At 39.9% G+C, this 16,091-nt stretch overlaps 1 protein-coding gene across 4 annotated transcripts in view; it reads right to left on the bottom strand.

Moving 5' to 3' along the window:
• AGL (amylo-alpha-1,6-glucosidase and 4-alpha-glucanotransferase) overlaps positions 1-16,091 on the bottom strand; it is a 34,388-nt gene extending 18,297 nt beyond the window's left edge. Inside the window, exons 1-13 of one of the 4 annotated variants that reach the window (XM_074546157.1) lie at positions 15,950-16,091; positions 14,562-14,702; positions 11,482-11,692; positions 10,450-10,616; positions 9,806-10,009; positions 5,748-5,929; positions 5,424-5,535; positions 5,011-5,131; positions 4,728-4,830; positions 4,545-4,642; positions 3,827-3,966; positions 1,922-2,109; positions 704-827 (exon numbers count right to left, since the gene is read on the bottom strand). In XM_074546157.1, the coding sequence (XP_074402258.1) occupies positions 704-827; positions 1,922-2,109; positions 3,827-3,966; positions 4,545-4,642; positions 4,728-4,830; positions 5,011-5,131; positions 5,424-5,535; positions 5,748-5,929; positions 9,806-10,009; positions 10,450-10,616; positions 11,482-11,692; positions 14,562-14,643 (1,732 nt within the window). In that variant the 5' untranslated portion in view covers positions 14,644-14,702; positions 15,950-16,091. Of the gene's footprint in view, positions 1-219; positions 344-703; positions 828-1,921; positions 2,110-3,826; positions 3,967-4,544; positions 4,643-4,727; positions 4,831-5,010; positions 5,132-5,423; positions 5,536-5,747; positions 5,930-9,805; positions 10,010-10,449; positions 10,617-11,481; positions 11,693-14,561; positions 14,703-14,798; positions 14,986-15,124; positions 15,428-15,949 lie in introns of those variants that run through there. The other 3 variants (XM_014263787.3, XM_005482049.4, XM_074546158.1) reach the window with 3 other exon arrangements.

Genomic DNA, 16,091 nt, shown 5'->3' with positions numbered 1-16,091 from the left:
CTTTTTCCTTCACTAGATCAAGAATGAAATATTTAACCTTCTGTAAACTAACAAAGGAGGTCCTCTCTTATTTTATGGCTAGTACTTTATTTCCTGCCAATTATCAAAAGTCACAATACGGAAATTTAAAGCACATAATCCAGTAGAAAACTTTTTCTTGAAAAAGCATGTCATCTATAATCTCTTGTTGGAAAGAGACCACACACGCAGCAAGCCTACCTCTTATTAAGGAGGTAATGCCCAGCCTATTCACAAAGATATTGTCCAGCTCCTCACTTCCTGTGAACAGCTCAGCCACTACATACAAATCGGCTCGCAATTTTCTAGCTGTGTCCAGCATGTACTGCAAAAAGCACAGCCAAAAAAGCCACAGAAAGGGGAAAGGTAGATACAAAAAAGGACAAGTTTCAAAGCTAGGCAGGGATTGGACAATAGGAAAATGCCATGCAGCAAAGATAAACAGAAAGCCAAAATTAAGGAACAAAACAAGTTGTTACACAGAAGAGGACACACAAACATAAGCAAAACCAAGAATTAGCATACAACACAGGAGAAGTTAAACAGAACATGAAGAAAAGGTAATTGCATAAGCAAAGAACATGAATATGTAAGAAAAATAAAAAAGCATACCAATGTTAGTTTCACATTTAAAACTCCAAACCATACATGACAATCCTACATAATTTTCAACTGCTTATTGTACCTCTAATCAGGCTGGTAATTCCCAGGCGGTTGACAAAAACATTGTCAATGTACTCACTGCCCGTGAAGAGTTCAGCTATCACATAAAGATTAGGTCTGACTGATCTGGCTGTTGCTAGCATCTCCTATAGATCACAATACATTTTTAATGCAAGACATCCATGGTCAGCTATGTACACACAAGCATTAACATGAATGTTAACAGAAAATAAATGATCATTCAATATATGCAGCACACTAAAAATGTTGATAACATGAAAGTTTCAGAAAACCCTGGTTATGTTTTACAGATATTACTTATGGATTGAGTAATTCTAAGAAATTTTCCGTAGACTTTAAGCCAACTACTACTTTGTTCTAAAACAAAATCTTAGCTCAAAATACAAGAGCAAAGGTTAGATAAAAGAGACATTTACTGAACAAAGAAATCTGAGCAGCACTTCAGTCTAAGCCTTTGTAGTTACCATTCCAAAAATAGTAACACTAAACAAAAGAATGGCAGAAGTTTTGAAAAGGCTGCATTTAGGAGCTACTTACAAGTTGTATGGACAAATCAACTTGTTTTAGAGAGCTCTTCATAGGTTTAGGTGAGCTCTGTTACAAAGTTAACACTAAGCACTAACAAGACGCACTACTCCAAACCTATTTAAAGCTAATTTACTAGGCAAGTACAACTGTGGGATGCAGTCGGCTCCCTGGGAACAAGAAGCACTAGTCTCAGCAATACACCTGCCAGATGAAACTTGTTGCAGGAGTTCATTACCAGCTTTTAACTTCTGTGAAGTGAACCACTTCTTGTTTAATTTAGCAATAGCAAAACATATAGGGGAAAAAAAAAAAAAAAAAAACAAAAAACCAGCCAGACTTTCAATCAAGTCTTGGCAATGACTCCAGCTCAAACTAACATACTGAATACTGGCAGTCATTGCACTACATCCACAGCTCAGTGAGGGAAAAGCTAGCCAGGCCCATCCACATCCACAGTATTTCAGCTAAAGTAGAGAGGATACAAACTATATAAAACTATACCACTCTACTGTTTAAGGTAGCTGAAACCATTTCTGAACATCAGCAGACAAGAAACTTTGATTTCATGCAATGAGGAAGATTCATTCCCAGTTAAACTGTGCTACCTAAGTCCTGCACTGCTGCTGTGAGATCTGCAGGATCTATTTCCCTGACAGGAGCTGCCGTCTAACAAACGTTTCATTTTGCGTACCTCAGCTACATGAATAGGTGTTGAGTGACAGTTGTCCAGACGAACACCATGGAAATACTTGGCAGTGATTTCAGTGTATTTTTTCATATGTGCCCAGAGGTATGGGCAGTCTTCAGGTTTATTACCATAACGCAGTTTCACACTGTCTCCCCAGCAAATGAGCTCTCTTCTCAAGTACACATTTGAACCTGAAAAGGAAATCAATTCACTTTAGTGTGTATATGTATATATATACAGAGAGAGAGAGAGAAAGAGTATAGAATGTGCACCAAAATGAAAATGTGGCATTTTCTACTGCTGAAGAACAGAAAAACACTAATGAACAGTAAAAATTCTAACAATAAATCATATCAATTCAAAAATCTATATACACTACACTTATGTAAAATTTCACACCCTTCCATGGGAACATTTAGCTTCTATAGTGATACTGCAACAATTCTTCATATTGAAATAAAGTTCCTTTTAATTCTTCAAAATAGTATAAAAACCTGCACTTCATAAAAAGAAAAAATCATCAAACAAACAAGCAAAATGAGTAGTTTTGTTTTTCACACTGGTAAAATTCAAAAAGGAATCTCATTATGTTATCATAATCTGTCACAGTAACAATTTACAATTTTATCTTCTATTAACAGCAGACTCTGATGAACTTCCAAAGCCAGTAAGCAAAAAAAAAAAAGGAACTGTAAATTACCACAAATTCCCGAAACATTCACGTAAGCACAGCCAACCCTTTTCTTCACTAACAGCAGCACAGCCAGACAGAGAGAAAAACGGTGTTTCTTTGGATGTACACTGTGATTTTTTCAAAGGATCATTTAGAGAACTGGCTGCATTTCTTTTGCAATTCCTTTATGGTGCCTTTGTGTACCACATTTTCACATTGTGTTCTAAGCTGAATTAATGTGTGGCATAAAACAAAGGCATAACACAAATATAAAGCACTGACAACCCTGTAGCTGAGTTACAAGAGAAACCTCAGTAATGGAAATTACTAATGTTAACTAAAGCCAGCGACTGAGAGGAAAAAAACCACAAAAATCTCTCTAGAAGAAAGGGCAATAATCTGAAGGCAACTAAACAAAACCACTTTGAAACACATACTATCTCAATCCTCGAGAAAAATAAAAGTAAATAAAATTTAGTGAAAGGGGTGTAGATTACTTTGCAGGAATTAGATGTTTGCTAACTGCAGATCACTCTGGAGATCATAAGATTAGATTGTAAAGCAAACTCAAACTTTCAGATGTTTTTTAATTACAATTAAACTGGCCTTTGTTTCATTTAGTTTACCAAGTGAATGGCTTCTTTAAACACAATTTTGTTTTGCATTTATTGGATATCAACACTGTCCCCAGAGGAGTTAGAATGCAGTATTTTAGTGCATGGTGATTTCATGCCCTATTTTACCTTCACAAGTAATCTGCATACTTAATTTGGATTTACTGGGTCATCTCTTGACTGCCTGACTGCCACTCAGTGGACTTTTCAAGGATCCAGTTTTTGCTCACTAATGCAGTAAAACACTATTCACCTTTTCATTGCATTAGTTTTTCAGCCACACTGTCATTGTCTCATAGAAATGCCAACAAGCACTGGTGTTGGAACAAAGTACAAAGTAAGCAACAAAGACAATGACAAAAGTGGGGAGGCAGGACATCCCCATTTCAGTGGCAGAAAGCTGGTAATTTCCCTCTCAAATCTTGTAAAACTGTACCTCAAATTCCAGTTCTTATAGTTCATCTGTATGCTGAATGGGAAATTTAAGTGCTATAAGCTTAGTATCTGCTATTCTGCAGCTTCATAGGAATACATCTGGAAAACAGACAGATTAAATAAAATCCTTATTGCATTGGCTAGAGTATCAAATGGTTTGTAAGAATTCAGATTTCTTTTACAAACCTGGTTCTGCAAAGTTTCTAAGAGGATCATCTCCCATAACCCAGCCATTATGAGCCATGAAATAACAAGCTTTATCTGGCTGATGTATCATAGCTTCTTCTTCCTCCACAGTCAGCTCTTTGAATGGATATGTAAAATACCTATGGAACAGACAGGCAATTAAAAGAGAAATCAAAAAGAAATTAGGTATGGTAACCTAAGCTGCAATTCATTGTCTTTGAAATTAAAGTATCTGCTATGAAGTGGCTTGTTCATAATACAGATAAAAAAGAGAGCAACTTGCATAAATGATGGAGAATTTTCTACTTTGAAGGAAGCTTTGAAGGAGCAAGAACAGATGTTGCCACTATCTTGGTGTCAGCTGGTAATGTAAGAGTAAAGCCGTAGCTCTTCAGATATGAATGGCATCAAGCACATAAAACATGAAAGGTGTAAACTTTCCTAGCTCCACTCCTCTTCCACCTACAACAGCAATTTGCACTATGTAAGGTTTTGATGTCCTCTGAGTATTGTCTTATGCTTTCTGATCACATTTGTTTCTGAAATAGCTATTGCTGTTGTTTAAAAAAAACCCTGTCAATTTTGATAAGTGGCATTTGTCCATGTCAAAGCAAACCTATATTTCTACATATAAATGTATACTTTTATTGAACTTGGAACTTGCCTTCCCTGTACAGATTCTAATAGTTTCCAAACAAACAAGAAAACATGTATATACCTGGTAACCAAGGGATTTTTTCTACTGATAGGTCCCAGCTTAGGACCATTACAAGCGATTCGTTCATAAACCACAGTCCCCACAAGGCAATTGACAGCCTGGAAGTAATCAAATGATGCATTATTGAAATGCCTTCATTTATTTGCAATTTTAAACAATTCAGCATTAAAACAATTTCAACACCTGTTCTTGATGGTGACAAGTTTGTCTGTATTGCTCAGCATTAAGTTCCTCAATCCTCTTGCGAAACCAGTTACAACATTCTTCTATTGCAGCTGGTCCATTGCTTACCAGGAGGACATAAAAAGCAGAGAACAATTAGAGAAAAATATTTTAAAAACATACAGCATAGATTACTCAAAGGAATCAAAAACTAATTTTTCCTCATGTCTCAAAAGAATGTCTTTTTTTGGCTTTGTAAGTTTAGCTTCACTTAGATTTTAACTTGCCATCAGTAATACAGTACCTGTGTGGTACAAATGTTGCCAGTGCTATGTTCATATCTACAGTACAGCCAAGCCGTCTATAATCAGGGTCCTGAAGTATTTGAAGATGTTGATTTGGATCAGATTTAGTGCCCATTTTGCCTGAGAACAAAACAGAAATGAGTACTCAAAGTAAAAACAGGAATTACATTTGACATTCACACAATTTTTATCATTCTAGCATAACCAAGATGCAGGTGGATGAAGGTATTGAAGGTCTTTAAAGATTTTCCAAGCCCTCAAAACATTTTTGTATGCCTAAATCAGCACAGGGGATGTCTCACATAGCAAACAATAGCATTATCTTGTTTTCTGTCTAACTGATAAGCTTATCTCAGTCTCTTTAGCTATAACTACATAATTCACATGCTTCAGCAACATGATCTTCCCTTACCTTGAGTTAGAAGGGTTTTAAATTGCTGCACAGCTTTGTTAACGTCCACTTGGAAAAATTCCCATAGTTTCAGTTTTGGATATATATCTTCATAAATTATTTTACGTAAACACTGTAAAAATAAAAAAATGCATTAGTCACTAAGGTTGTTTGTTAATATAATAAAGAAAAGTTAAAAGAAAGGGGAAATAAGGGCTTATTTCAGTAAATCTACCTGCAAAGCATACACCATTTTTTGTGTATTTATAAAACTCTAGAAATATTAAAGGCTTATTCAGCTATTTATGCAGTTCATCAGCTTATACTTAGTTCTCAGTCACTTACATTCAAGTGCTGATCATTTTCAATCAAGGGAGGGACTCCTTTGGCAATACACTTTCCATCAGCCACCATACCAGTCAAATGCCACAGAGCTCTGTCCAGGACCCAAGCTGGCTTCAGGTGAGGAGAATTTACAAGGTTATAGCCACATTCTGGATGCATCCTGAGCCATTCACTGTTAGTAGCTTAGTGAAGAAAGGAAGGGGGAAAAAAACCAAACAGAAACGTAAATATTTAAGCTGAACCCTTTGTTGTATTTTGTAAAAATCCTAACATTGAGAAGCTGAGGTACTATAGCACATACAGTTACATACAGTTCATTCATTCACATTTAAATGGAAGTTTCCCATGTCAATAGAAAATCCTATCTTGTGCAGAAATGTTATTACTGATTGACCATTATTACTGATTTTTTTGGTCAAACATACAACTGCAGAGACTCTAGAAAAACTTTTTGTTAGTTATATAAAGATACGCAATAGTATCACCAATTCTAAAACACCTAAAAAAAACCCCAATTAAATTTTGTTGCAAGAAATACATCAAATACTGAATGTAAGATATTGATATTCTTGTCCATTGAAAGCCAAACATACATCCCAAACTTATAATATAAAGTTGCTTCTTTTTTAATATCCTTCATCCTGTTAAGATGGCACATACAGCTAGAGAGGAAGAGTGCCCACATCCCAAAAACAATTAATGCAAAATATATTTAAATGGGCATTTAAGAAAGGATTAGCTGTGATACTGGTGTCCAGAGAAAGAAGCTGAGTTGTGGGAAGCAACATCACTGAGTCCTACACAGCAAGATGAGTGCAGTGTCCGGTGCATGCAAATGGAACACCCATTCAGGCCAAACACTACAGCCTGTGTCTCTCTGCCAAGCTACCCCTGCAGCAACAACAAGCACCAGGAGATTGCTGAACATTAAAAATTAACTTAGAGAAGGTAAGGAGCCTTCACTGGAACACAGGTGTAGTATGTAGTATTCTAATACAGATAGCATGCATGCAGCAGTACAGGTAAATATATACATAGCACAGAATTTCCATTTTGGAAGCATAATAATGAAGAAAAATCCCAGAGTTAATTTCTTTCTATTTTTGCATCTCTTTTGCAATGCTGTTTAAATGAAAAGAAATTTCATATATTCTTTTGAATGAATATTTCAAACTGAAAATAAAAAGAAAACCTCACAGAATGCCTAAGAACAAAAATGAGGTTTTCAAAAAAGCTGAGAAAAACAGAAGTAGAACTTCACACAAGGGAAAATATATAACAAATTATTATATTGAAAACATGAAGAGTCACTGATGTGTCCAGAATTACAGCAGAACAAATAACACTTAAAATTCCAAGTTTACTTAGTTCAAAGGAGTTAAAACAAAAATGTCAAAGCGAAAAAGAGAAATTCTACCTCAGCCTATAGTGTGAACAGCTCTTCTGAGCACCCATCTCGTATCTCAAGACATGGCAAAATTTCATTATTGTAACGTAAAACCTTTTGTGGAAATTACAATTCTTGTGGTTCAAATACAATCTGCTACTAAATCCACCATGTTTTAAAGTTACGTAAAGCAATATCAAGTTTTGGCTGTTCCAGGCCAAACAGATTATTCCCTCCTACTCTTTTTTTTCTTTGTCCTTTACCACTTCTGAAAAAAACTTGCTTCTCCAAAAAGCAAAGCCAGCTTGTTCTATTTCTTCTAACAAGAACTATAATTTACTGTAAAGGAATTTCATAAGTAAATACAAATAATTCTACAAAGACAGCACATAATTTAAACCTAAAGAGTTAGCATTAAAAAAAAGTCAACAGGCCTTCCATTAATTCTGGTACAGAACAGAAGGATGTTTCCTGATCAGAAATTAAGTTCCAGTGATTTGCAATGTAACATAAGAGAAATCTAACTGCAGAAGAAAAATTATCCAAAACATCACTGGTGATGATATTTACTACAGCTAAGGAAAAAATACCATAGTAAAGAGTATGTGTATAGAATAAAGTAAGTATAGGAATATGGAAATCCCAAGATGAGGAATTACAGAAAACTTTCTAAAATTCATTACATTCTTCTTATAAAAATCCAAAATTATTTTCTTAACTAACTCATTTTTTACATATTAAACACAAACAAACTTTACTTGAAGGTAAGATTTACTCAAGTGCTATATTTCAATTGTACAATATTTGCCTCTCGTGAAAGAAAAGTAATACAGAATTTACTTCACTTTATTTTTCCTACTTTATATGATTTATTACAGCCATGGAAAGTTCAGAAAAGAAAAAAAACTCCAACTGTCTTTTTTCTGTCTCCTGGTGAAAAGTAAATGTAAATATATTTCTTATTTGAATATATGCAGTTACCAAAGAGGGTTTGCAAGTTTATCTGTGACACTCCTGCAAAGATGCCAAAGGCTCAGGGACATTTTACATCAGCACAACTTCACTTTTCAAGTTGAGCCATTGGTGCTGCCTTTTGTTAGAGCCTCACAGAGACATCCAGAGCTGATTCCCACTGTTCCCTGCTGTGCCCACACTGTGGGCTTCACACCAAACACCTCAGCTTAATGCCTGATCCTGCAGGTGATGCTGCTTGGCTCCCACAGGGGCACAGGGGAAGCAGTGCCATTTTTATACAATGGTTTCCACTAGAAAGCAGAAACTACCAACAGATAGAACCAGTGTAAGCTGAAGGGTCATGACAGGCAACAAAGTCATCAAGGATTCCTTGCTTAAGTCATCTAAAAACCACAATCATCTGAATATTTCTATCCTCTTAGAAGACACTTCTTTTCCACCACAGTACGAATGTTGAGTCATCCATCCCAATGAAGATTACTTTAACTCTGAATGTAACCTGAAAAAGTCCTTCTACAAATGCAGCCAAATAACATGACATTTTCCTTCTCAAATATATTCTGCTGTGTAACTACTGTAGTTAAGATCTTTCTGTCCATCAAAATAAATTCCCCCTAGTAGCATGCAAATATACACTGCTCAAAAAAGAGAGGATCTCAAGCATCACTAAGAGAAACTGAACATCTAGTTGAAAAGCGTAAGAAATATTTTATCCAGAACTGAGAGGAGGTTCAAAAGCCTGATTCCCTCAGACAGAGCCAACAACTATAATTAGTAACTTTTCAGCCAACAGACAGGGAAAGCACTGTGTTCCAGACTGACTGGACAGGAATGTTTGGCAAAAGTTAACACCAAAGAACTAAAGCAAATAAAGCTTGAAATTCACAAATGTTTTATTTTTAGGCATTTTTGAGCCTCAAAAGATATCAATCTACATAAACCCTTTCTGTAGTCTCTAGTATGAGAATGGTAATTATGATCTTTAGGATTACAGTATGCAGTAGCAACTACATTATAAACAAAAAAACCTCATTATCCAAATAATCAACAAAATCACAAATTATTAAGCACTACATTTCAAATTTCATCAGATCACACAGAAGAAAATCCACAGTCCCTCAAGCAATTAAGCAAAGTAACAGCTTTGATGTATTGACATATCTATGCTTAAAAAAAGCCTGCCCCAAACACAAAGCTCTCTTCTTTCTTCCCCCACAGACTGAGCTGTAACATTTTCCCCATTACTTAATCCTACCTTCTTGTCCCAACTCTGTTTCCAGTCTGCATGTTAGATCCAAATTAGAGCAGTTACTTTTAAGCAGCTACAAGCAAAAGAGCCTGTTTAACAAGAAAGCACTCCATTTACGCTCATCAAACAATTCATAACACAGACTCTGTTCAAATATATGGGAACAGCACACCAGACATAATGAAATAGAACCACAGATACACAATTTATTAATTCTTTTTAAGAAGGGCTCTCCTCACTCTTTCAGTAGTAATACTAAATTCTTTTATACCTGATACAGAGACGTATCAGTTATAATGGCAAGGAGTTGTCCTGGATTTGAGAGACTCAAAGACAGACAGCTACATTGTTTAAAACAGCTACTAAAAATGGGTTAAAGAGAGAGAAGTAAAGGGAAATAACAAAATATAAGACCAATCTCTGGTTACTAACCCATGAAAACCATACCTGTATGATTGTAGACTACATCTGTGATGCAAAGCATATTCCATTCATTTTTCAGTTTCTCCACAAGTGCTCCTATATCACTCCAAGTGCACTTTTTATTATGGTTTGAAAATTCAGGGTTTACTTCTAACTGGTCAGCCAGTGAATAACATGATCTAGATAGTCCAAGCATCTGTAGTGGCGTAAAATGAATCATGTTGTAACCTATGAAATAAAAGCCCATTTATTCAATGAGGAAAAAAAAACAGTCAAAGCTAATTGAAAGAAGCATAATAAGCTGCACTTTTGTACTCAGAGCTGCTGTTTGGAATAGCCAATGTAAATTAATCTGAATCTTACCCTTGAAATTCTATGTAAACAAGCTTTTAAAACCTCCCTGTCAGTTCTACAAGCTTCCAAGTCTATCTCAAATTGAAACAGTAAAATAAGTGGTTTCTGATATTAGGAAACCCCTGAATTTCTGCACCTGTGCCAATATTTTAATCAATTCACTGAATTAATCTGTTAATGAAGTTGAATATAGTAGAAAAAATATTATTGACAAAGAATCTATTAATTTTTTACACTGAAGCTCTTCTGTGTAACTTTGGGTTTTGATCATAAAACAAAAAACTTCTATCCTTGAATACGTCTATTAGCATTACCTGTTTCTTTTGCCACTTTCAGCCTGTCCTCCCATTCATGAAACGGTCCCAGACACTTAGCAAGGTATGTCTGGAGTGTAATACAATCCAAAGGCAGCACATGATTATCAGCTCCAACATGCAAAATGGGATCCACAACTATGTAACCACCACCACTTTTTTCATTTCTAGGAAAAAAAAATTTTCATTGGTATAATTAGCACCCATTGTACCATTCTGTTTCAGAGAGAGAATTCAAATAGCATAGGTTTTCAGAAACACAGTAGCCCATTACAGTGGCTGGAGGGAGAGGGGGAACAGGACTGCATGACATAAAAAGGAAATAGTAAACCCTGAAATGTTCATCTCTTATGCATCATCTCTCTACTGGACTTAATGAATACAAATGGGATACAGGGTTAAAACTCTGGAAAAGTGAGATACCTTTGCTATTTCCTGAGATGGGGTACTGGTTCCTCCCTTTGGCATATGGAAACATAGAAAGCACAAATGCCCATCTACTACATGTAGATCTACATTTTGAGCCCCATTCTCGGGAAGGTACCTGAGCTAAACATCTTAAGCCTGGAAGAATTTAACCATCCATCTTCCAGAAACACAAAATAACAGACTACAATTATTACAGACAGTGGCATTCTCTTCTGCACTTGTCCCACTAAAACAAAAGACAAAGTAAAGGATCCAAGTAAAGAATGCCAGAACCTCTGTGCTAGAGAGAAAACAATCCTCAAAGTGAATGAGGAAAGTAATCATTGAGATACTCAGAATGCTGATGAATTTGACAACATGTAAAAACAGATTGCTTCTCCAACATTCACAGAAAGTTCATCAGCTTGGTTCTGTATATTCTCCAGAATATTTCTGCATCAGAAAGTACTACATAACCACCAGTCACTGTCCTTCACTGGTGGATTCTAATTGGTCCCTTGGCTGCAATTTCAAAAATGCATGGAAAAAAAGGGGGTTTTTCAGGTGAAGATGTAGACCAAGGGAGCAAACTGCATTTGCTGCAGGTATACAAATTTCACTTACCCAAGACTAAAATAGTACTGGTATGACCCAGAAATTTGGAGATCCAACTTGCAGTATTTGTCAGAGTCATCTTCTTTTCCTGTGGGATTGTGCCACGACAGTGTCCTGAACTTGTGGCGATCGAATACTTCTCCAGAAGCTGGATAATTTGTATACACAGTAACGGGCTTGCCCTGAAGAGTTGGGCCCAATCGGAATTGTAGCTCAAAACCTCAAGAAAAAAAAAATACAAAAGGTAAAATCACTTGATCAGGAGAACTAGATATTTCTAGTCTCTTACTACAATTCCTAATTTACTACTATTTTAATAACACCATCATATTTGCTAATAATTTCAGCACAATTATAAATTTCTATAGCACAGAATCATAGAACATCCTGAGCTGGAAGGCAACTCACAAGGACCACTCAAGTCCAACTCCAGGCACTGTTTAGAATTCCCCAGGAATCACACCATGTGCCTGAGAGTGTTGTCCAAATGCTTCTTGAACTCTTGAGAGGTTTGGTGCTGTCACAACTTCCCTAGAGAGCCTATCCCAGTGCCCAACCACCTTGGGGGTGAAGAACCTTTTCCTACCATCCAACAGAAACCTCCCCTGGCACAGCTCCATGCCATTCCCTTGCCTCCTGTCTCTGGTCACCAGTGAGCAGAGATCAGCCCCTCACAAGGGAAGTTGAAGACTGCAATGAGGTCTCCCCTCAGTCTCCTCTCCTCCAGGCTGAACAGGCCCAGTGACCTTGGCCACACCTCAGACAGTTTCCCCCCAAGGCCCTTCACCATCTTCACTGCTCTTCTTTGGACATTCTTTAATAGGTTCAAACCTTATATTGCAGCACTCAAAACTGCATCATCTCTATCTTCCTTTCTAACATTGTTCTTGGCATACTTTACATATATCTTTTTTCCTTTACTTACATGGCACCATTCATCTTCTTTCCAATTTGTTTGTCTTTGCTACATAAAGTTTTAAAAATAAAATACAGCAAAACACCATGATCATCAAACTACATCCGATTTTATGTAGATTTTGGATTACATAGTCTTTAAGTACTTAGGTTTACCAAGTCTATATTGTAGGCTGACCCATGAAAACATCTGAAAAAAATTAGGAACACATTTAAAACCAGAAAATATTTCAAATACCTTTGTTATTCACTAAGGATTCACTAAAGAAATAAATTTCTTATGCTTTAACTGAAGAGTTATGTATACTTGTGTGTGAGCTACAATATACAAATTATTAAACTTTGAGAGAGCTCAATAAACTAAAGGGAATCTTGTATGTGTGCTCCAGGTCTCTCACACTCATAGAAAAAGGCTTAAGTTTAAGCTTAAGATCCTTGTGAGAGTGAGAAAAAATTAAGTTAAAAAATTAGAACATAAAAGCATATGTACTCTACTGAGTAAGACATAAAAAATTCTGCTTAGTCAGGAGGGTTTAGAAAGGTTTCCATCAGTAGGTATGAGGCTCACCATCACAAGTGGCTAAGTACAGAGCTCACTCAAGTGAACGAAACAGATGTAAGCTCTTACACAGAACATGGCAGTCACGTAGTTAAGTGCAGTAAATCACCTACTAGCCCTAGCAGCCTACAAAACTGGGAGTAAAAGAAACCTGAGTGCTTGCAAAAAAGGGGAAAATTATTAGTACACAGATAATGAACCACAAAGTGTAAAAAATTCTGGACACCAAGTTACAATACCTTAAGCTGAAAAACACTACTTGTTTGTTAAATAGAATCATGGGGACTCTAATACCAGAGTTCAATGTCTGAATACATTTAAACATAAGTGTTATCCAGCTTTATGTTTCTCTCATTAACAAAATCATCACTGCACCAAAACCCACCAGGTAAAGGAGCTGTTTTCAGATCTGAATGTCTGTCAGGTAAAATGAAGCTCATTCAAATGTAATAGATATAGGTATAAAGCCACTTTTGGAAGGTTAAGTACACTCTCTTCAGTACTGGCCTGACATTTTGTTAGAGGTATTACTAAAATTAGAGCACAGGGATATATACCACTGATATCTTGTTTCCTCTAAGAGTTACACTGACATCAGAAATGCTGTGCTCAAAATTAGCTACGCCCTCTCAGGGCAGGGGCACTTAGAATGTTTGACAGCCATGCATTTCTGCTTCCCTCCTTTCAAGAAAATTTACACAACTTGAGGGATAAGTTAAAAATGGAAGTTAGGATCACCTCTGCACTTCTTCCCTATTGACATTTCCTCACATTAGGCTGGTTAGAAGATTTTGGAATCAATATAGTTGAAGAGAATTTTTATTCTCAAGAACCAAAATCTTGCTCCTTTATGCTCCTAGATTAGTAACACACCATAAAAAAATCCACAAAAACTCTCACTAAAAATTGTTGCACTGTTAAAAATATTTTTTAAAGACAAGGGCTTTAGCTTTATAGTCTCAATTTGCTAAGCAGCACAATGGAAGACCAAGATGGTTTTTGGTTTTGGACTTTTTTTAGAAATAGGCTTAAAAACATTCTCAGGAAGAAATAACATCAAGTTCTTTTAAGTATGGAGCATGATACATAGCTCTGATAATGTAACAAATCTGATAACAAGATTTAGTTGTTAAAGAGCTTATATTCTGAAACATTACCTCAAACTGCAGACTTTGCAAAAGGCAAGTATTACCGATAGATTTCAAAACTGCAATATTAAAACATGGGGTGCTGCATAAGAAGATAAACATTGGAGGACCTTGACTTATGAGGACTTTCTCAGGTCACTGAAGTACAGGCTATAAAAGGAGAAGGAAAAGCCCTGTCTAAAAAATGCTTTGCACTTCAGTCCCATGAAGACTGACGGCTCTTGGCCGATCTGCTCTTCATTTCTCAAGAGTTTAACGAGTCAGATTAAACTGTGTGCGGAGCCCATAGATCTCTGCAGTGAAAACAAATCAAAACAAACCAACCCCCAAATCTAAACCAACAACACCCCCCACACACCCCCAAAACCCCTCCACTTCAGGATGAGCTCTTCTTTCCACTACCATCCAAAGACGATGACGAGGTCCCGGCCATGTCCTTCTCACCTGGACCCGGCACCCCGACCTACCCTGCTCCAGCCTGAAGAGGGTCTTGTCCAGCTTCTCCATCTCGCCGAGGTGCAGCAGCCGCGTCTCCTTACCGCCCGCCATGGCTGCGCCCGCCCGTCCGGCGCTCCCGGACTCTCAGTGCGGGGAGGGAGAGGCGAGCCCTGCCGTGGGGGAACAGACAAAACCCCGCGGGTCAGCGGAGACCCCCGGCAGCACACGGCCGCTCAGGAGCGCCTCACGCCGCCGGCCGCGCTTACATGTTCCCCGGTGCCGGGGGAGCGGGGACACTCGGCACTGCAGGGCAGGGCGGAGGGGAGGCGGTACGGGACGAGCTGTCAGGTAGAGCCCAGCCCTGCCCCGGCCGGGGACCGCCGCCGGCAGCACCCCGGAGCAGCTCCAGTCCCACAGCGTGGCCCGGCCCGCAGCCAGAGCTACAGGGGTGCCCCCGGGAAGGGGAAGCCTGACACCTGTCACTCTTCGAGCCCGCCCCGGCGCTGCCGGAGCGCCCCGCCAGGCCCCTCACGGCTGCCCCGCCGCCCTCCGCGGGGAGCACTGCCCACCGCAGCCGTTCCACCATACTCACGAGCGGGCCCGCAGAGCGGCGGAGGCGCCGCTTCCCGCGGAGGGCGACGGCTACCGAGGCCGAGCGGAGCCGGGGCTGGAGCTGCCCGCAGCGGCCACCCCGGGCCGGTTCGGCGGTCAGTGACGCACTTGCCCGTAGCCGTGGCGGCAGCGCTCCTTTCCTGCCCTTTTCTTGCCTTTTTTTTTTTTTAAACAAAGTTTATTGGATCCGCGGCGGCCGCGCTCGTAGACGGGCGGCGCCGGCGCAGCTCCCGCGAGAGCCCAAGGCCCGCCCCAACGCCGCTGCGGGGCGGCCGGGCCGGGGCTACCCCGCCCCTCCGCTCTCGCTCTGCCCCGGTCAGGCCTCGCCCCTCTGGCCTTGGCCCCGCCCTATCGATACCGCCCCTCCGTTCCCGGCCCCGCCCTGCCCGGCCCTCTTCCGCTCTCGGCCCCGCCCCACCAAACAGACCCCGCCCCTTAGCTCCCGGTCCTGCCCCTCCGCTGGCGGCCCCGCGAAGCGCGCCCTGAAGGGAGAGGATACCTCAGGAACACCTTAGGGGGTACCCCAGGGTTCCCTCAGGGTTACCCCGGGGCTCTCCCAGAGATACCTCAGGGCTACCTCAGGGGCTCCCCCCGTGCTCCGCGCTGTTGCGGCAGCGAGCGGGCTGATCTCTGCGCGAGCCTGGGCCCTGCAGCCCGGCAGGGCTGTCGGACGGCGCGGTGGGGTTCTCCTGTCTGCTCTCAGCCGCAGCCCCAGCAGCGCCTTTGCGCTCAGCTGATGCGCGCAGGCACGAGAGGCGTCCCTGCGGGGCCCGGCCACCTGAGTCCGGAGCTCTGCGCGGTTTACCGGGCGCTCTGCTGAGGGCCAGGTGGCTGTATAGGTTGTCCGGAGTATCCCGGCTGATGCCTCTGGGCCCAGCCGCTCCTTGCGGTGACTGCAACGCCGCTCCGCCGAGTTCACTCAGCGTTCCCGCCCCGCTGCCTCAGGG

Source organism: Zonotrichia albicollis, chromosome 8 (genome assembly GCF_047830755.1).
Source record: "Zonotrichia albicollis isolate bZonAlb1 chromosome 8, bZonAlb1.hap1, whole genome shotgun sequence".
Taxonomy (NCBI): Eukaryota; Metazoa; Chordata; class Aves; order Passeriformes; family Passerellidae; genus Zonotrichia; species Zonotrichia albicollis.
Note: the sequence above shows the minus strand (reverse complement) of the source record. Positions and strands in the feature narration are given on the sequence as shown.